The sequence below is a fragment of the Gorilla gorilla genome, chromosome 15 (assembly GCF_029281585.2).
Source record: "Gorilla gorilla gorilla isolate KB3781 chromosome 15, NHGRI_mGorGor1-v2.1_pri, whole genome shotgun sequence".
NCBI lineage: Eukaryota > Metazoa > Chordata > Mammalia > Primates > Hominidae > Gorilla > Gorilla gorilla.
The window spans coordinates 79,702,263-79,724,067 of NC_073239.2; the positions used below are offsets into that span (position 1 = coordinate 79,702,263).

Here is a 21,805-nt window from a genome sequence, read left to right on the forward strand (position 1 = left end):
TAGCTAGTATTACTACTCATTAGATAATATTTTCTCACCACTTATCTTTTTCATGAGTATATTGTTTCTCTGAAAATAAAGTGACACTGAATGACACCCTTTTCCTACTATTTGCCATGTTACTGAGACAATGCATCAAGAGCAGAGAGGCTAGAATTATAAAAACTGACACCAGTTATAACAGGAAACAGGTTGTGAGGGAAGAAAGCCGCTTGGTGTTACTCAGCAAATTGGCACCCATGGAGACAGGCACAGCGTTTCTGGGTCCTGTTGAAAAACCAACAACAGTTTTCTGTCTCTAGCTTGTCTTCTTATCAGAAGACTGAGTCCACACCAGTGTGCACTCAGCTGTCACAACCAATGAATGCATGTGTGTATGTGTATTTGTGTGTGTGTGTGTGTAAGAGAAAAAGTGGTGACAGATGTTCTACTGGGATCTGTTTCAATTGTCCCTCCTTGGCACCTTGCATTGCAAATGTATCAGTGGGTTGTTTGATATTAATCCTTCTGGGCCTGAGTATTCTCATGTGATTTGAAGGAAAAATAACTGCCCATTTTCTTTCACAGGAATATTATAAACATCAAGTCCTGAGGAATGTACGGATGTTGGATAGGAGTTTTCAGTAATCTTGCAGTATGGGGGAAGATTTTAAAATGCACATTTTAGATTGAAGGGAACTTAAAACTACAGTCTTCCCTCGGTATACGAGGGCAACTGGTTCCAGGATCCCCTCACACACCCAAATCCTTACATACCGAAGTCCTGCTATCTGCCCTGTGGAACCCACATACAGGAAAAGTCGGCTCTTGGTATACACAAGTTTCAAATAACACAAATACTGTATTTTCCATCTGCATTTGGGCAAAAAAAATTGGCGTGTAAGTGGACCCTCGTGGTTCAAACCTGTGTTATTCAAGGGCCAACCACACTACAAGAGTCAACTACCGAACAGGTTGCCTTGTTGAAGGAAAATTTGTCATTGCAGAAGGCAGAGCATAGACCAAAGGAGACATTCCTGCTTAATACTGAAAGGGACTCTGAGCTCCCTAACACATAAGTGAGAAACTTCCACATTTAGTTAATATTTAGCATCCCTCTCCCACATTCATCATTGCCTTCACTTTCCACTATTTGTGTTTGACATAATATTCACATTTAACTATAGGTCTATTGAGCATACGTACTCTGTGCTTAAGTCTGTGTGTTCTCTACAGCTATTCATTCTGTCTCACAGATTCTGGATGCTCCATCTATTTGATAACAAAAGTGTGAACTGAAAATGATGTTCAAGTATAGATCAAATAAATGTGATACAGCCAGTACAAACACTACTCCTGCTAGTCTCATCCTTTCTTGGAACCCTAAGTAGGAATTACATTGATTTAATTATGTTCATTTCTACGTTGCTACAGTATAGACATTAATTTATCTCTTTGCTTGATTTCTTCCCTCCCTGTTAACTACAGAGAAGGTTTCATTTAAGCAGGTTATGGAAAGGAATGACTGTTATTTCAAAATACTTCACCACAGACAGGCGATCATTTTAGATAAAATCACTTAAGTGCAGTTATCCAAACATGTATTTCATTCTTGGCAATTAAAAAAGCCCTACCCAATGCCCAATGACCTAGAAACCAGAACTAGGAGATTTCTTCATGCAAATTAAATTTGTGTCACACTCATCGGTTACAAAATGGCAGTGAAGGTTAAATGTGCAGCAGCAGTGTAAAATAAAGGATTCTTATCCATATTTGTAGGATGTGTCAATGCGGCTAATTAATTTTTGAGACAGCATTCTTTGAAAGAGTAAACTTTGTGAATTGATTATGAAATGAGAAGTGCCTAAAGAGAGCTGAGAATGTAAAACAGGCACCCAGCTTGATTAACTTTACCAGCTTTAAAAAAATCCATATAAAAAGGTAAAAGACACTGGAGTTGATTTTATGGCAGTATTATAAACTCCAAGAACTAACTACATCATAGTAGAGTTCACAGCTTGTTTCTCTTCAAGTCTGTTTTTCATTTTATATCTTAAATGGTAAAGATTTAAATCTTTACTCATAGAAATAGGGTTTTTTTCCTTAAAAAGTAAACAAAATATAAATAAAGAGAAGGAAAATTATGCCACTTTACATTGATGGGAATTTAGTGCCGCAAAACAAAATATCTTCTCTACTCTTCGGCTAATAGAGCTGAATTAGTTAATACTCTGGACACTAATAAGAAAAAGCCCCAGAGAACATACCCGTTTCCTCAGATTGCAAGTAAGAGTGAGATTCCTTGAGAAGGAGTTTGCAAAAGCTGTATAAAAGTCCAGGACTTTGAGCAAGGCTTCCCGCTTGATGATGTGTAGGTCACAGTACGTCAGTGCCCGGACGTTCGCACATGCATGGGCAAGGGTGGTTTCCTTCCAGAAGATGTCTCCAAATACATCACCCTTCCCTAGAAAACAGTATAAGGTACATATTCAAGTATCTAACACTGTTCTTATTTAATCACTCTTGTTATTCAGTTTCATATACAGTATTGACCTTCTAGCATAATTTAGAGCTGAGGGTATAACCACATCTATAAACACATAACAATACACAATGCTTTCATATAATATGTAAAGTAACATCACCCTGAATTCAGTTATTGATGAAAATCTGGAGTGGCATGAATAAATGGATCCAAAAGAGAAGCCAAACACCTCATTTTAACAAATAATTTCATTATCTTCTGCCACCTTAACTTTTCCTATTTTGACCAGAAGGAGCAAAGGTGACTTCTTAGTTTCATCCTTGCCTCTGGTCCTTCTGGTAAAGACAATAAAATGCAATATAGAAGGATCTGCTGTAACAGCCTTTATAAATCTAGGGCTGATCCAACATATATTAAATACACATTATTCAGTAACTATGTATTGTGCCCCAAGCCAATTAAAACTTGCCACAACTTAGTTCCCCAAGAATGCCCTTCCCTCTCTACCTAGCCAACCTTATACAGGTTCTCAGAGTCCAGCCCAAGAGCTCCCCGTCCACAATTACAAAGCTGAAGGACCCAGGTTGAGTAAAACATGGAGACTCAAATGTATTATCCCATGAACAGTTCTATAAAAAGTGCTATACCATCATCAAATGTAGACGTCTTTTAAAAATTCTAGAAATCGCACAAAAATCACTTATTCACTTCAGAGCACTACCCACTGGTGGCCTGAACTCAACCATTTATCATTTGAAATCAAGTACTTAGTTGCCCAAATAAAAAGAACGAGAAAGAGTCTAAGGTTAAAGGTCCCAAAAGGCCATTCTGCCGAGGCAGTTCCATAAAAGCCCCTGGTTTCTGAAGTGTAGTCAACTGCATTCTTTGTTCAACTTCCGTGTGAAAGGAAAAGTTTTAAAGTGAAAAAGACAGGGGGAATATATCCAGGAGGGAAACATCTTCCTAGAGGCACTCTGTTAATGATTTATTCTTTCTGCACTCAAACCACAGAGGTGAGCAACTATCTGCTGTCATCATGCAGATTAAAATCAGAACTAACAGGAAAAAAAAAGAAGACCTTTATCGGGGAATCTGCCCTGATATTCACGTAGGTTCTTTTCTATTTTCCCCAAGCATCAGCTGGCTTGAGAAATAAAGGGACAGAGTACAAAAGGGAGAAATTTTAAAGCTGGGCGTCCAGGGGAGACATCACATATTGGTAGGTTCCATGATGCCCACAAGCCGCAAAAACCAGCAAGTTTTTATTAGGGATTTTCAAAAGGGGAGGGAGTGTGCGAATAGGTGTGGGTCACAGACATCAAGTACTTTACAAGGTAATAGAATATCACAAGGCAAGTGGAGGCAGGGCGAGATCACAGGACCACAGGACGGAGGTGAAATTAAAATTGCTAATGAAGTTTCAGACACCATTGTCATTGATAACATCTTATCAGGAGACAGGGTTTTGAGATCAACCAGTCTGACCAAAATTTACTAGGCGGGAATTTCCTCTTCCTAATAAGCCTGGGAGCGCTATGGGAGACTGGAGTCTATCTCACCTCTGCAGTCTCGACCATAAGAGACGACCACGCCCGGGGGGGGGGCCAGTTTAGAGACCTACCACCAGGTGCGCATTCTCTTTCTCAGGGATGTTCCATGCTGAGAAAAAGAATTCAGTGATATTTCTCCCATTTGCTTTTGAAAGAAAAGAAATATGGCTCTGTTCCGCCGGGCTCACCGGAGGTCAGAGTTTAAGGTTATCTTTCTTATTCCCTGAACAATTGCTGTTATCCTGTTCTTTTTTCAAGGTGCCCACATTTCATATTGCTCAAACACATATGCTGTACAATTTGTGCAGTTAATGCAATTATTACAGGGTCCTGAGGCAATATACATCCTCCTCAGCTGACAGGATTAAGAGATTAAAGTAAAGACAGGCATAGGAAATCACAAGGGTATTGAATGGGGAAGTGATAAGTGTCCATGAAATCTTTACACCTTGTGCTTAGAGATTGCAGTAAAGACAGGCATAAGAAATTATAAAAGTATTAATTTGGGGAACTAATAAATGTCCATGAAATCTTCACAATCCATGTTCTTCTGCCACGGCTTCAGCCGGTCCCTCCGTTTGGGGGTCCCTGACTTCCCGCAACAGACCTTGTATCACCCTTCAGGCCAGGCAGACAACCAGAGAGAAAAGAAAATGTGTAACCACAGAAATGAGAGAGAGACAAAGACAGTGACAAGACAGAAACAGAGAGGTTGAGTGGGTGAGATTACACATTCTTTGCTCACTTAGGTAGTTGGGAAGCTCTGAGAGAAACAAAGGGCTTGATTTCAAGCTTAAGAGGCACTTCAGGGTACAAAGAGAAAACATGCACATGACTGAAGAGGTGATTAAAACCACCACATGATCATGTGATCAGCATAAAACAACAATCATGAATAGTTAATTAATCTTAAGCAATTCATTTGTTTCTGGACCCTCCAGAAATTCCTTTTAGTTCATGACACTGATGAGCAAATTAACAACCTAATAGCCATTTATTTGGCCAAGGAAGGGAGATCAGAGACTTGGTAGCCAAAGAAAGCCTCTAGGGTTATACAGCATCATAATAACCAAAGGGAGGCCGAGGCGGGCGGACCACGAGGTCAGAAGATCAAGACCATCCTGGCTAACACGGTGAAACACCGTCTCTACCAAAAATACAAAAAATTAGCTGGGCGTGGTGGTGGGTGCCTGTAGTCCTAGCTACTCGGGAGGCTGAGGCAGGAGAATGGCGTGAACCCGGGAGGCAGAGCTTGCAGTGAGCTGAGATTGTGCCACTGCACTCCAGCCTGGATGACAGTGTGAGACTCCATCTCAAAAAATAAAATAAAATAAAATGAAATAAAAAAATAACCAAAGGAACAATTTAGCTATAGAAACTCTACCTCCTTTTATACAGATGAATTTCAGAAATCTGTACATGGTATTCTCTTCAAACTAGTAATCCCAATTATAGGCATTTATTCTAATTGCCTAAGTGCCAAATTTATTTATAAAAATGCTCACTGAAGTGAAATTTATAATCGCCAAAAATTAGAAATAAATGTCAATAAATAATGAAATATTATGCAGCCACAAGGTATCATAAATTTTACAAAGTGACATGGAGGTTATATAAGGTTATATAAAATAGTAAAAGCAGGATATCAAACTATACATACAGCATAATCTCATTTCATGTACCCCATCTCCCCACCCCCAAACATACACACATACATGCACACAAAGCACAGAAGTAAATGCATCAAAATGGTAGGTCCTCTCTGCGTTATGGAACAATGTATGGTTTTTATTTTGTCTTATAATTTGTGTAATACTTTGTAAACAGAAGAGATCAACAACTGTTATATTACCACAGTTCTTGATGGTACCAAAAAAAGCCAAGCTTTTAAAGGGCTGTTTTGATCTACCTCTTATTTCTTTTTCTTTTTATTCTCTTTCCATACTGGATTTTTCCTTCAAGAGATAGAAAAAAGGTTACATTTCTCTATGATTCATTTCTGTATCATTTTCTCAAATTGTCAATTATAATCCTTTACCCATTTATGAGTGCTCATTACTTTTCAGCTATTTGGTTTTCATATATGGTACACTTAAGAATAATCAATGCTTTTGACTCAGTATTTTCACTTCTGAAAATCAAAAGATTAGAACTACTGCATGTAATATTCACTATAGTGTTATTAATGATAACCCTAGATTTTTTTAAAACCCTATATGTCCAATAGCTATGGCAATTGTAAAAATATGTGTAAAATATTAATGTCCAAAGAATTAAAACAGCTTTTGAGATAACATGCAAAAAATTCCTAACTTATAATGTTAATTAAGAAACAAATATATAAAGAATAATATGAATATGGTTACAACTATAACAAAATATATAAAAATGAAACTGAGGTGCCAAGACTAAAAGAATTGTCAATTAAGAAATCTACTTTATCTTCTTTTCTTAAGAAAATTCTCTTGATAGAACCAAAGTATAATGTATTTTATAATTATATGTTATTATATATAATTTATTAGTCTGTTCTCACACTGCTAATAAAGAATGAAGACATACCCAAGACTGGGTAATTTATAAAGAAAAGAGGTTTAATTGACTCACAGTTCTACATGGCTGGGGAGGCCTCACAATCATGGCCGAAGGCACATGAGGAGCAAAGTCACGTCTTACACGATGGCAGGCAAGAGCGCTTATACAGGGGAACTCCCATTTATAAAGCCATCAGATCTCATGAGATTTATACACTACCATGAGAACAGTATGGGGGAAACCGCTCCCATTATTCAATTATTTCTACCTGGCTCTGCCCTTGACATGTAGGGATTATTACAATTCAAGGTGAGATTTGGGTGGAGAGACAGCCAAACCATATCATTATACTATGTTATATAAATTTATCAATTGATATAAATTGAGCTAAAAGTCTAAAGGAATACAAGACTAAAAGAAAATGCATTTAAATAATAATAGCAACTGGATTTAAGTGGTGTGTTTATAGGTCTTTTTCTTCCTACTGTATGTTTTCCAAATTTTTCTACATTAAAAAACAGCAAACCATTTTCACTGATGTCTTTCATTATACTTCTTAATAAAACTGAATTCATAAAATACATACATAGACTTGTAGATTGTGAATAAATATTCATTGATTATTAAGTGCATTGTCAACAGGTAAAAGGTACTCAAAATATAAAGGTAATTTCTTCTTACCAATATGGGCCATTTTTAATTACAGAAGCATTCAAATATCTGTTATATATTTTATTTAACTTAACTGATGAAATTAAAAATTCTTACACTATTTCTACCTAAAATTTTGAAATTTAAATTATTACATTAAATTACTATGTTTTTCATATCATGGGGAAATAAAAAGTCTATGATATAGTAAGAATAGCAATAAACTAGAATATGAACTCATGATAAACTTTATTTCCTGCTCCTCTCCCAAAAAAGTTTAGAAAAGCATAGCAAAATTAACAAAAGTAGATAATTCTGCCCCCAACATCAGAATTCACTTTGTGTAATAAGCAATACTAATTGTTTCATTACATAGAATTTTCATTGGGATATGCAATATGTAAACTGGATATTAAGCTAATCAACCATTTCAAAGTGTGTTTACTTTGTTGGCTTTCTATGTCACCTATGAGGCAATCAATTCACAACAAACTTTTACCGCGTTTCTGGGACTATGGTCATCTTTTAAAAAAATTAATTAATTTACCAGCCAAAGTAAAGTTGGTTAATGTCTTTCTTCAAGCATATTACACACATTTACAGTAAGTCATCCCAGAAATCATAGGCTGTGAAAATGTGGTGTTAGGCATGGAATATCTAACGTGCATGCATCCAATATGCATGGAATAGCTAATGAAGAAACACTTTTCTTTATTGTACAAAAGATTTTGCACACTTTCAGGGCTGGGAACTCCAGTTCATCTACTTGACTACAGAACATTTGATGCTGGTTTTTAGGTCAGCTCCCGCTGGGTACAAGTAGTCTCTGCTATAAACATTTTAGAGCTAGAGATAACTAACCTCCCCTCAAAGTACTAAAATTAGTAGAAAGCTTGTGCTAAACATGAAAGTTGTTGTTTGGTCTATTTATATTTTCTCAGTTCTTTTCATCAAGTCTTATGAAGTATTTCACTGTTAAACTACAGGAAAAAGGATTGTAAAACAGAAATAATTGTTAAAGACTCATATAGTAGGAAACTGGAACATTTAAGACAAAACAGAGACAGAGTTACAACATAATTAAAGGAGTAATACAGACTATGGTATGCTTAGGGATTATGGTCCCCAAAGGGGCTGATTTTATAGCCAGATTTATTTTTTCAAATGTGAGACACATTATTTGGTGAGTTAACGACATGAATAAAATAAACGCATAAAAATTTCCACAGTTAGGCAGGGCACGGTGGCTCATGCCTGTAATCCCAGCACTTTGAGAGGCCGAGGTGGGCAGATCACGAGCTCAGGAGTTTGAGACCAGCCTGGCCAACATGGTGAAAACCCATTTCTACTAAAAATACAAAAATTAGCTGGGCACAGTGGCGGGCACCTGTAATCCCAGCTACTCAGGAGGCTGAGGCAGGAGAATGGCTTGAACCCAGGAGGCGGAGGTTGCAGTGAGCCGAGATCACGCCACTGCTCTCCAGCCTGGGTGACAGAGCAAGACTCAGTCTCAGAAAAATAAATAAATAAATAAATAAAAATTACCACAGGTATTCATCAGTGAGAACTGCTAACTAATATCCAACAGGTTCCAAACAAAATATCATTTGAATTTTACTTAGGTAGTTTTCTGTGAGTTTAGGGGTGTGATAGTGGCTCTATTTGAAGATTTTTCTATACAATGAACTTAATCCATGGCTTCACTTCTTTTTTTAGTAAGTTTTATTGTATATACTTGAGATTTAACATGTAACATTATGGAACACATAAAGATAGTAAAATCACTATAGTGAATTGCTGTAGTGAAGCAAATTAACATGTCTATCATCTCACATATTTTTGATTGTGTGTGAGACGAAAGCAGCTAAAATCTACCTATTTAACAAAAATTTGTATTACAATACAGGCATAATCCTCATTTTATTGTGCTTTACCTTATTGTGCTTGGGAGATATTATGTTTTTTACAAATTGAAGGTTTGTGGCAACTCAGTGTCGAACAAGTCTCTTGGCGTCATATTTCTAACAGCACGTGATCATTTTATGTCTCATTTTGGTAATTCTCACAGTATTTCTAATTTTTTCATTATTCTTATATCTGTTATGGAAATCTGTGATCAGTAATCTTTCATGTTATTGTTGTAATTGTTTGGGGCCACTACAAACCACACCCATATAAGATGGCAAACTTAATAAATATTGTGTGTGTTTTAACTACTCCACTGATCTATCATTCCCCAACTCCCTCTTCCTCTCCTGGGGCCTCCCTGTTTTCTGAGACACAATAATATCAAAATTAGGCCAACCAGCAACCTTAAAATGGCTTCCAAGTGTTCAAGCAAAAGGAAGAGTCACAAATCTCTCACTTCAAGTCAAAAGGTAGACATAATTAAGCTTAGTGAGGAAGCCATGTCAAAAGCTAAAATAGGCTAAAAGCTAGGCCTCTTGCACCAAACAGCTAGCCAAGTTGCGAATGCACAGTAAAAGTTCTTAAAGGAAGTTACAAGTGCTACTCCAGCGAACACATGAATGACAAGAAAATGAAACAGACTTACTGCTGATAAGGAGAAAGTTTTAGTGGCCTGGATAGAAGATCAAACCAGCCACAACATTCCCTTACGCCAAAGCCAAATCCAGAGCCAAGCCCTAACTATCTCCAATTCTGTAAAGGCTAAGAGAGGGGAGGAAGCTGCAGAAGAAAAGTTTGAAGCTAGCAGAGATTGGTTTATAAAGTTTAGGAAAAGGAACCATCTCCACAACATAAAAATGCAAGCTGAAACGCAAGTACTGATGTAGAAGCTGCAGCAAGTTATCCAGAAGATCTGCTAAAATAACTGATGAAGGTGACTAGACCAGACAACAGATTTTTAATGCAGATGAAACAGCCTTCTATTAAAAGAAGATGCCATCTGGGACTTTCATAGTTAGAGAGAAGTCAAAAACTGGCTTCAAAACTTTAAAGGATAGGCTAACTTGTTAGGGCCTAATGCAGCTGGTGACTTTAAGTTGAAGCCAGTACTCCTTGATTGTTCCCAAAGTCCTAGAATCTTAAGAATTATGCTAAATCTACTCTGCCTTTGCTCTATAAATGGAAGGACAAAGCCTGGATGACAGTGCATCTGTTTATAGCATGCTTTACTGAATATTTTAAGCCTACTGTTGAGACCAACTGCTCAGAAAAAAAGATTCATTTGAAAATATGACTGCTCATTGACAATGCATCTGGTCACCCAAGAGCTCTAATGAAGATCTACAAGACGAATGTTGTTTTCATGCTGGCTAACACAACATCCATTCTGCAGCCCATGGATCAAGGAGCAATTTTGACTTTCAAGTCTTATTATTCAAGAAATATACTGTGTAAGGCTATAGCTGTCATAGATACTGATCCATCTAAAGGATCTAGCAAAGTAAATGGGAAATCTTCTGGAGAACATTCAGAATTCTAGATGCCATTCAGAACACTTGTGATTCATGTGAGATGTGAGAATGCCAAAATATTAATATTAACAGGAGTTTGGAAGAAGTTGATTCCAACCCTCATGGATGACTTTGAGAGCTACAGACTTCAGTGGAGGAAGTAACTGCAGATGTAGAAATGGCAAGACAATTAGAATTAGAAGTGGAGCTTGAAAATGTGGATGACTTGCTGCAATCTCACTATAAAACCAACAGTTGAGAAGTTGCTACTTATGGATGAGCAAAGAAAGTGGTTTCTTGAGGCAGAATCTACTCTTAGTGAAGATGCTATGAACATTGTTGAAATGACAACAAAGTATTTATAATAGTTCATAAACTCAGTCGATCAGACAGAGTGGCAAGGGTTTCAGAGGACTGACTCCAATTTTGAAAGAAGTTCTACTGTGACTAAAATGCTATCAGTCAGCATCACATGCTATAGGAGAAATATTTTATGAAAGGAAGAGTCAATTGATGCAGCAAATTTCATTGTCATCTTAGTTTAAGAAATTGCCACCTCTATTCCACCCTTCAGCAACCACCAATCTCATCAGTCTGTATCTGTCAACATCAAGGCAGGACTGTCCACCAGCAAAAAGATTACAACTTGCTGAAGGCTCGGATGATCATTAGCATATTTTGACAATAAAATATTTTTAAATTAAGGTATATGCATTGTTTTTCTAGACATAATGTTATTGCACACGTAATAGACTAAGTATAATGTGAACATAACTTTTATATTCCCTGGGAAACCAAAAAATTGGTGACTCTATTACAACATTGGCTCTATTATGGTGGTCTGGTACCAAACCAACAAAATCTCTGAGATATGTCAGTACAATATTATTAGCTATAGTCCTCATCTATACATTAGATCTCTAAAAATGTTCATCCTACAGGTGTGCTATTTTCTATCCTTTGACCTACATGTACTCATTTCCTCCCACCCTACTCCACATCCCCACCACTGTTTTACTCTCTATCTTTGTATATTTGACTTTTTAAAAAGATTCTACATATAAGTGAGACCATGCAATATATTATTTATGTGTCTGGCTTATTTCACTTAGCATAATGTCTTTAAGGTTCATCCATGCTGTGGCAAATGGCAGGCTGTCTTTCTTTTTTAAGGTTGAATAATATTCCATTGCATATACATACTACATTTTCTTTATCAATTCATCCATCAATGGATACTTAGGTCGTTTTCATATCTTGCCTATTGTGAATAATACTGCAATAAACATGGGGGTGCAGATATCTCTAGGAGGTGATAAATTAATCACCTTTGGGTATTTACCCAGTAGAGGGATATTGAATCACACAGTAGTACTATTGTTAATTTTTTAATAAACCTCCATATTGTTTTCCATAATGGCTGCACCAAACTACACTCCCACCAACAGTATACCAGGATTCTCTTTTCTCCACACCCTCATCAACATTTATTATATCTAGTCTTTTTGATAATAGCCTTCCTAACAGGTGTGAGGTGATATCTCATAATGACTTTAATTTGCACTCCCCTGATGATTAGTGATTTGAGCACCTTTTCATATACCTGATGGTTATTTTTATGTTTTATTTGGAGAAATTTCTGCTCAGGTTTCTTGCTCACTTTTTAATAGGGTTATTTATTTTCTGCTATTGAGTTGTAAGAGTTCTTACATATATGTGGTTTGCAAATATATTTCCCAGTCTACAGGCTGCCTTTTCATTTTGTTGATTGTTTCCCTTGCTGTACAGAAACGTTTTAGTGTGATGTAACCCTATTTATTTATTTTTGCTTTTATAGCTCAAGCTTTTGGTGTTATATCCAAAAAATCACTGCCAAGGCCAATGTCAAGGTGTTTTTTCCTGTATGTTCTCATCAACGTGTTTTATGGTTTCAGATCTCACAGGCATTTTATCCATTTTGAGTTGATTTTTTTTTGTATGGGTGGAAAATAAGGTCCTAATTTTATCCTTTTGCATGTGGAAATCCAGTTTTCTCAGCACCATATATTGAAAAAACTATTAATTTCCCATTGTGGCCTTTGGCACCCTTGTTGAAAATTAGTTGACCGTATATATTTGGATTTATTTCTGGGCTGTCTGTTCTGTTCTACTGCTCCGTGTTTCTTTTTTATGCCAGTACCATACTGTTTTAATTACTAGACATTTGTAATATAATTTTAAATCAGGAAGTGTGATGCCTCCAACTTTGTTCTTTCTCAGTATTGCTTTTTGTCTATTTGGGTTTTTTCTACAGCTTCATAAAAATTTGAGGATTGTGTTCTCTATTTCTTTAAAAATGTCACTGGAATTTTGATAGCAATTGCTTTGACTATGTATATTGCTTTGGCTAGTATGTACATTTTAACAATATTAATTCATATAACCCATGAACATAGGACATATTTCCATTTATTTGTGTCTTCTTCAATTCTTTCCTTTTTTTTTTTCACTGTTCCTTGTGGAGCAGGGCTAACTTATTGGTGGTACACCCATCAGTGCTTTATAGTTTTCTGTGTACAGATATTTTACCTTTTTGGTTAAATTCATTCCTATGTATTTTTTGTAACAATTGTAAGTGAGATTTTTTTCTTGATTTCTTTTTCAGCTAAGTCGTTATTTGCATATAGAAATGCTGCTAATTTTTGTATGTTGATTTTGCAACCTGCAACTTTACTAAATTTATTTATTAGTTCTAACGAGGTTTTTGTAGAATCTTTGGCTTTTTCTACATATAGAATCATGTCATCTACAAACAGATAATTTTACTTTTTTCTTTCTGTTTTAAATGCCTTTTATTTATTTTTCTTGTCTGACTGCCTTTGCTAGTAATTCCAGCGCTATACTGAATAGAAGTGGTAAGAGCAGGCATCCCTGCCTTGTGCTGGATCTTAGTGGAAAAGTCTTTAGTTGTTCCCCATTGATCATGGTGTCATCATTACTAGACCATCATATAGGAAATGCTTAATGGAGTTCTTCAACTGGAAATGAAAGGATAATAACTACCAAAATGAAAATATATGAAAGTATAAAACTCACTGGTGGAAGTAAATACACAGTCAAAAGCAGAATATTCCATTACTATAGTAGCAGTATGTAAATCTTCCAAATCTCTAGTATGAAGGTTAAAAGTCAAAATGGTCGAAAATAACCATAGCTACAGTAAGTAACTTACAGTAAGTAAGTCACAAGAAGGAAAAAAAAGGACCTACAAAATAACCAAGAAACAATGACAAAAGGGCAAGAATAAGTCTTTACCTATCAATACCCTTAAACATAAATGGATTAAATTATCCAATCAAAAGACAGGGTGGCTGAATGGATATTGAAAAAAAAACAAGACCTAACTATATTCTACCTATAAGAACTATTTTAGATTTAAGGACACACATGGGCTGAAAGTTAAAGAATGGAAGATATTCCATGCAAACAGTAGCCAAAAGAGAGCAGGGGTGACTATATTTACATCAGATAAAATAGATTTCAAGTCAAAAACTGTCACAAGAGACAAATAAGCTCATTATTTAATGTTAAAGGCATCAATTTATCAAGTATATAACAACTGTAAATATATATGTACCCAACATTGGAGCATCAAAATATATAAAGCAAGTATTAATGGACTTGATGGAAAAAATGCATAGAGATGCAATAATAGCACAGGACTTCAATAACCCACTTTCAACAATGGATAGATCAACCAGACAAGAAATTAATAAAGAAATACTGGACTTGAACTGTATTCATTTTTATTTATTAGTTGGCCCTTCACTATAAGTTATCATTGCAATTGGCTCATAAACTTCATTATAATTACATAGGCACAAAAATATTCATTTATAGATGAATAAGACTATATGATTTTTAATTATATTATTTTAAATGGACTTCAACTATGTACAAACTGCAAGGGTCATAAAGTAATATTTTAAAAAGGAAGAACAGAAAGAACAAAACAATGAGTATTAAAATTAAGAAATTAACATAGGTTTATTAGAATAAAATCTTTTAAAACATTTAGAAATGATGTCTGCCAGTCTTCAATGATTGATGTCCAAAGTCATTATGTTAAAAATTATCATAAATACAAGCTTGAAGACATTTTCAGAGAAGCAAATAATAATTCTTATCTATTAAAAAAATAACTGATTTAGCTTGTAGATTTTTTTTACACACATAAAGAATGAGCCAAATAGCTCTTATTAAGCAGAAGTAAAGAGAAGGTATCCTGACATCAGTAAGAAGCTACCTTTAAGGAGGTAGAAGAAATTATAATAAACATGCTGATTATCCTGAGTTTGGTACTATTAGTGTTAAGAACAAATTGATTGCATATAAAAATCCAAATATATGCCTAAATCAAGAAAGGGAATGGCATATTATAAAAAAGAAATCCGTGCAAAAGACTAATTTGGAAATCAATTACATCTTGAAACTCTCCTGTTTTCTTTTTCTAAGAAAACGTTTAGAGTTGAAGCCTACGATATTGTTCATATTATAACTAAGTCTTACAACTTTTGCAACTGTGAAGTGTGAGAAATAATGGCTGTCTTTTCTACCTCATTCAATTAATGAATCTGACATCCTGACTCAACCCTAACTCTAACCTATGATGCAATAATCTGACTTCTGAGTATGTATCCAAAAGTATTGAAATCAAAATCTCAAAGAGATATCTGTACTCTCATGCCCATTGTAGCTTTATTCAAAATAGGTAGACATGGAAACAACCCCAGTATTTATCAGCAGATGAATGGATAAAGAAAACGTGGTGTATGCATACAATGGAATATTATTCAGCCTTTGAAAAGAAGAAAATTCTGTCATTTGCAATAATATAGGCGAACCTGGAGAGCACTATGCCAAACAAAATAAGTCGGTTGCAGAAGTACAAATATTTCATGATTCCACTCATAAGAAGTGTCTATAATAGTTACATTCATAGAAGCAGAGAATATAATAGTGGCTGTCAGGGCTTGGAAGATGGGGGAAGGGATAGTTTTTGTTCAATGGGTATACAGTTTCAGTTATGCTAGATGAATTAAGTTTTAGATATCTGCTGTACACATAGAGCCTATACTTCACAACACAGTACTGTGAACTTCAAAATTTGTTAAGAGGGTAGATCTCATATTAAGTGTTCTTACCATGAAAAAAGGACAGAAGAAAGCTATGGGAGTTTTAGGATGTGTCTATTACCTTGATTATGGTAATGGTATTAAGAGTGCTTGCATATACACAAACTCATCACATTGTGTGCATTCAATATGTGTAGATATTTGTGTATCAATTATACCTCAATAAAGGTGTATTGCTGTGATAGAAAAGTGTATGAGTATGGGCAGTGATCACAGAAGCGTACAGAGAAACAAAAAGCAATCACAAGGATAAAGGAGTGAGATTCAAAGCACAGGTTTTCTTTTTTTCTTTCTTGTATTATTGTTACTTGTTCTTCTGTTTTTCCTTTACCTTATGCTAAATTATTTATTTATAAAATAAAATGCTACCACTTAAAAAATTTTTTTAAGTTTTTTGAACTTTTTGTTCAAAAGTTGAAACATTTGTTTTATGCTGTGAGGGGATAGGCAGATTCAGGAAATAGAAATCTGGCTCTCAAGAAGTCTTTAATTTTGTGAGTAAGAGAGACAGACCAAAAAAATTACAAAATAGAAGAAAATGAAGTAAGCGTATACAGATCAGGATAAGCAAAGCACAGAAGAAAAATACTGTTTTTAATTTAAAGAAATTAGGAAAGACCTCACAAAGAAAGAAAGCTTCATTTCCACTTTAACATTTACCAACTAAGTAGACTCTGAACTCTTCCATAACCCAGATGAGAGAGGAGAGTGGAATGTAACATCCCTATCTTGTGTTCTAAGAACTCGTGACATTCACACTCTGGGCTCAGTTCTCCTCAGTCCTAAACACCTTCCTCATGGTAAACCAGTCACTTGGAGAAGGACAGTATTTATAGATACTTAGTAGCTGATTTAGCCAATTCATACTTAACTAAGTACCTTAGGTAATATTTGGTGAAGGGTTTTTGTAATGTATACTGTTATGGTGCCTAATTCTTGGCAGTGGTGTTAGAGAAATCTTTTTTAAAAAATAAAAATAAATAAATTGGTAAAGGTAATATAGGTACTCTTATTTTCCATTAAGATTAAACCAAATAGTTGTACTATAATTTCAAAATTCTATTTCAAAATTCCTGTTAACCAGAGCATCATTTTTCTTTTTTGTAATTTGATGAGTAAGAGCATGCACATAATGTCAGACAGGTCTGAATTAAAATCCTGTACCCACCAGTTACTTACTAGCTGTGACCCAGGGAGAACCACTTGATATTACAGAGTTTCAGTTTCTTCCTCTGTAAGATGACTACAATAATTACTTTCTTCACAGGGTTATTAAATGACTTGGTATAATAATGTATACAAAGTAATGAGCACTCCATTAATAATTATTGGTATTTTAATCAGACTTCCAAAGAGGCCCAAGTATATTTTTCAAAAATACACTTTAGAAGTTTGTTAAGGAATATTAAAATCAAAAGGTATCTGTTGGCTTTACATTTTACTTAAGTGGGTGGGGGCTCATTTGCTAATGGAAAATATGATTTTCCTTTCTTTAAATCCCTTTTAATTCTTAAATGTTTATCTATTAATGAAATTAATTCAGATTTATTGAATCATTCATTCTAGTTGATGACAAAAGCAATGCCACTTTAGGAATTAAAGCTAAATTTCCTTCAATGAATGTAATTTAAAGTTTTCTTATTATGGTCAACAAGCAGGTATAAGTTAGTTCCTTTCCTGGCACTGGGGATCCGTGATGGGGAACAAGAAAGGAGCAACTTACCAGAGAGCCATGTGTGGTCTGAGATACTTAACACAGTTTCCCCCTCAATTATCTTTGTTCAGATTGCCTAGTTAACAGTAGGAAAATGTTTCTTCTGCCTATAACAGATCTAAACTAAAGTTACAGGCTTTTGAGAAATGCATTTTACTATAAACCTCTATCAACAAAGGAGGAACAGAGGGCATAGAGGAAATTGGCAAGTGAGTCAACAGAACACAACATATTTTTCTGGGTACCCAGAACTGAAACAATTATGAAAACAGTTTGTTGGCAAAATATAGCAGAGTTGGCCCTCCATACCTGTGGGTTTCTCATCAATGGATTCAATGAACCACAAATAGAAAATATTTGGGGTAAAAAATGGATGGCTGCATCTGTACTAAATGTGTACAGATATTTTTTCTTGTCATTATTCCCTAACCAATAAAACAACTATGTACATAGCATTCACATTGTGTTGGGAATTATAAGTAACCTAGAGATGATTTTAAATACACAGGAGGATGAGCATAGGTTGTATGCAAATACTACACCATTTTACGTAAGGGACTTGAGCATCCTCAGAGTAGGGTCTCTGTGAGGGTGTCCTGAAACCAATCCCTTGTGGATACCAAGTAACTGCTGTACTAGCTAATCTGTCTCACTCACAATAGCCTTTACTGAGAACCTATTGAAGAGATCCTATCATAGATGACAGAGAGACAAAAAGGAACAAGAAATTTCAAGTGGTCACTGTGCAGTGGGAGGATAAACAGGTGAAGGATAAAAATAGGAGGTACTAAGAACCCTGTATAGGCATCCAAGTGGGAGCACAGAATAGAGGCATCTAACCCAGACTAGGGCAATAAGGGAAAAATAAAATAGAACAAGAAAGCAAGAGACAAATCACTAAAAAGGAGGGAAAAAGTATTCTAAATAAAGGAGCAGTATATGCAACAGCCTGCCAGGAAGAGAGAACTTTGTTAAACGTACGGTGAGAATAGGGTAGGGATAGACAATGACACAAATCAGGCCAGAAAGGAGAGCAAAAGCCAGACCCAAATGGCCCCATAGGCCATGCTCGTAGTTACATTTTATCCGCAAGATACTGGAAATACTAATGAGGAGATTCACACAATTATATCTTAGGAAGATTATTGTGGTGGCAGCGAAACATTGAAATGGAGGTTGAAGCTGATGATAGATTTATTAACTCCTGACCTCAAGTGATTTGCCCACCTCGGCCTCCCAAAGTGCTAGGATTACAGGCATGAGCCACCATGCTGGGCCTACAGTGGATTTTAAATAACTGATTCTACTTAAAATAGAATCTTAATTCAAGTGCTAAAGACTCTTTCGTATTAAGTTGATTTAATTATGTTATTCCTGTCCTCATTTATGCTCTTTTTCCCAACCCCATAACAATTTCAATCCCTCCTTCCAAACCATACATAAACAAGCATAGCTCTCTTGAGAATTTGAAGTTACAATTGAAAGACTTAGATAGAGATTGTCTTAGTTTAATAACTCTAACCCTATGATTCTATGATAGATTTATGAGCAGGTAAGTCTAATGACTAAGATGGTAGTCATGGCCCATGTGAACCCGGAAAATCTGAGACAGGTCTTGGTTAATTTAGAAAGTTTATTTTGCCAAGGTTGAGGATGCACCCGTGACACATCCTCAGGAAGTCCTGACGACATGTGCCCAACGTGATCGGGACACAGCTTGGTTTTATACATTTTAAGGAGATATGAGACATCAATCAATATATGTAAGAAGTACATTGGTTCGGTCTGGAAAGGCGGGACAACTTGAAGCAAAGGCAGGAAGACTGGAAGCAGAGAGGGAACTTTCAGGTCACAGATAGGTGATACACAAATGGTTGCATTCTTTTGAGTTTCTGATTAGCCTTTCCAAAGGAGGCAAATCAGATATGCATCCATCTTAGTAACTTTGAATAGAATGGGAGGCAGATTTGCCCTAAGCAGTTTCCAACATCAATTTTCCTTAGTGATCTTGGGGGCCCAAGATGTTTTCCTTTCACACCCAGGACCAAAATTTTAAGAGCATTGACTGTGGTAAGGGATATTAAGAATAGGATTAAAAGATACCAAGGGGATAGGATAAATTAGTTTTGAAGGATGATGGAAGGAGGGTTTGAAGTTTAATCTAAACTACCAAGATTGTTAAAACTCCTATTTTATTCCAAAACCTGCAGGCTGAGGAACTCTAAAAGTGTATATTTTGAACCATAGATAAACAATGTTATAATCACTGCTTAAAATGTTTAAAACAAGACAAGTATGCATGTTTTTAAAAGCAAACAACTGATTTGCCCTTTATAAAAATATCTGAATTAAGTAATTTCATCATCATGATCTATAGAACAAATCTACATGTTTCACAGTTCAGCATCTAAAACACAGAAGCATGGGTGCAAAAGAAAATAATTTTCTGGAACTTGGGAAAAACCCTTTTAAGGATTTAAACTGTGAAGCACTTGACTTCTAACAGCAAGTGCACAGGAAGAAATATAACTACGGCATAAAAATCACATTCTCACAGATTCTCAAAATAACAAAATATTATTCATTCACATCTCATTTTTTCTTTTTGTAATAAAAATAAGGAGATTTTTAATTTTGAGCAGTATAAGTTATAAATTTTCTTTGATAATGCACACGTTTATAATTTTTTTTTTTTTTTTGAGACAAAGTCTCACTCTGTCGCCCAGGCTGGAGTACAGTGGCGTGATCTCAGCTCACTGCAACCTCAGCCTCCTGGGTTCAAGCAATTCTCATGCCTCAGCCTCCCAAATACCTCCCAAATACAGGTATATGCCAGCAAACCCAGCTAATTTTTGTATTTTTAGTGGAGATGGGGTTTCACCATGTTGGCCAGACTGGTCTCCAACTCCTGACCTCAAGTGATCTGCCCACCTCAGCCTCCCAAAGTGCTAGGATTACAGGCATGAGCCACCATGCCCAGCCTACAATGGATTTTAAATAACTGATTCTACTTAAAATAGAATCTTAATTCGAGTGCTAAAGACTCTCTTTTGTATTAAGTTGATTTAATTATATTATTCCTGGCCTCATTTATGCTTTTTCCCAATTCCATAACAATTTTCAACCCCTCCATCCAAACCATACATAAACAAACATAGCTCTCTTGAGAATTTGAAGTTACAACTAAACGACTTAGATAGAGATTGTCTTAGTTTAATAATTCTAACCCTATGATTCTAATAATCAATGAACACAGATGAGAAAAGACAAAATGAAAATACAACAAAACAAATGTCTTAGGAGCACGGTCTATTGTTAGCAGGGAAATGTCATTTTTATAACCTCAGAAAGGCACAATATACTTGTCAAGACATTGAGAAGTAACCTGGCTATTTCAGCCATACCAACAAATCTGTTCACATTAAGTAATTATAGGATAGGAACTAAAAAGGAATAAGACATTAAAGAATATAAAATATTATGTATGTATCACGAACTTAATTTGGAATTCTTTGTGTTTTATAAAAAGTGGGAAGGTCAGAAAAAGGTGGAGGTGTAGGAACTGAAAGAACTTTGAAATAACTTCAAATTGAAAAAAGACATGAACTGCAATTATATTTCATATGCCCTATTTAGAAAAACATCTTGAAGCCATCCTCCAGTGTTAAAGGAGGTTATTTGTTGACTAAATTTTTTCTTTCCATTAATTAGTTATGCTTCAGAACTTATTCATTAAACTCCTTAGCACTTTTGACACACTAAAGAATTATGTGCCTATCGAGAGACTGTTTAGTGGCAAGAATCCAAAAACATGAAACTGCACCTGTTTTGGGATTCAGAGATTCTAATTAATTTTAAAATAACCTCCCTTCTCTACCTTTTAACTGGCAAATGAATCAGTGTAAGAGATAGCAAGGCCTTCTTATTTCTCCTATCAGACTAATTTAGGCAAGTTCCCATTTTTTGTGAGGTGTCCTCAGATGTGAGGGATGTAGGGATTTTGTTCCTCTCTGACCCTTGCAAGATTAAAAGCAAAGAGCATTAAACACGATGGCTTTTGGCATATTTCAATGCCAAAGGCCACAGTTGACAATTAAGACATAACAATCATAAATAATCTGCACACCAAATAACACAGCAGTAAATGTTATATAGCATAAACCACAAGAGATGCAAGGAGACATAGATAAAATGCATGAATGTTAAGATATGTTAACCCACCACTCTCAGTACCAGGGCAAATCAAAAGGATTTAAAAAATACATAAAGTTGGGCCAGGCGCGGTGGCTCACACCTGT

At 35.6% G+C, this 21,805-nt stretch overlaps 1 protein-coding gene across 1 annotated transcript in view; it reads right to left on the reverse strand.

The window, feature by feature from the left end:
• Positions 1-21,805, reverse strand: part of KCNH5 (potassium voltage-gated channel subfamily H member 5) — a 343,028-nt gene that overhangs the window by 77,988 nt on the left and 243,235 nt on the right. Inside the window, exon 10 of the mRNA XM_019009338.4 lies at positions 2,247-2,443. Within this exon, the coding sequence (XP_018864883.1) occupies positions 2,247-2,443 (197 nt within the window). The remainder of the gene's footprint in view (positions 1-2,246; positions 2,444-21,805) is intronic.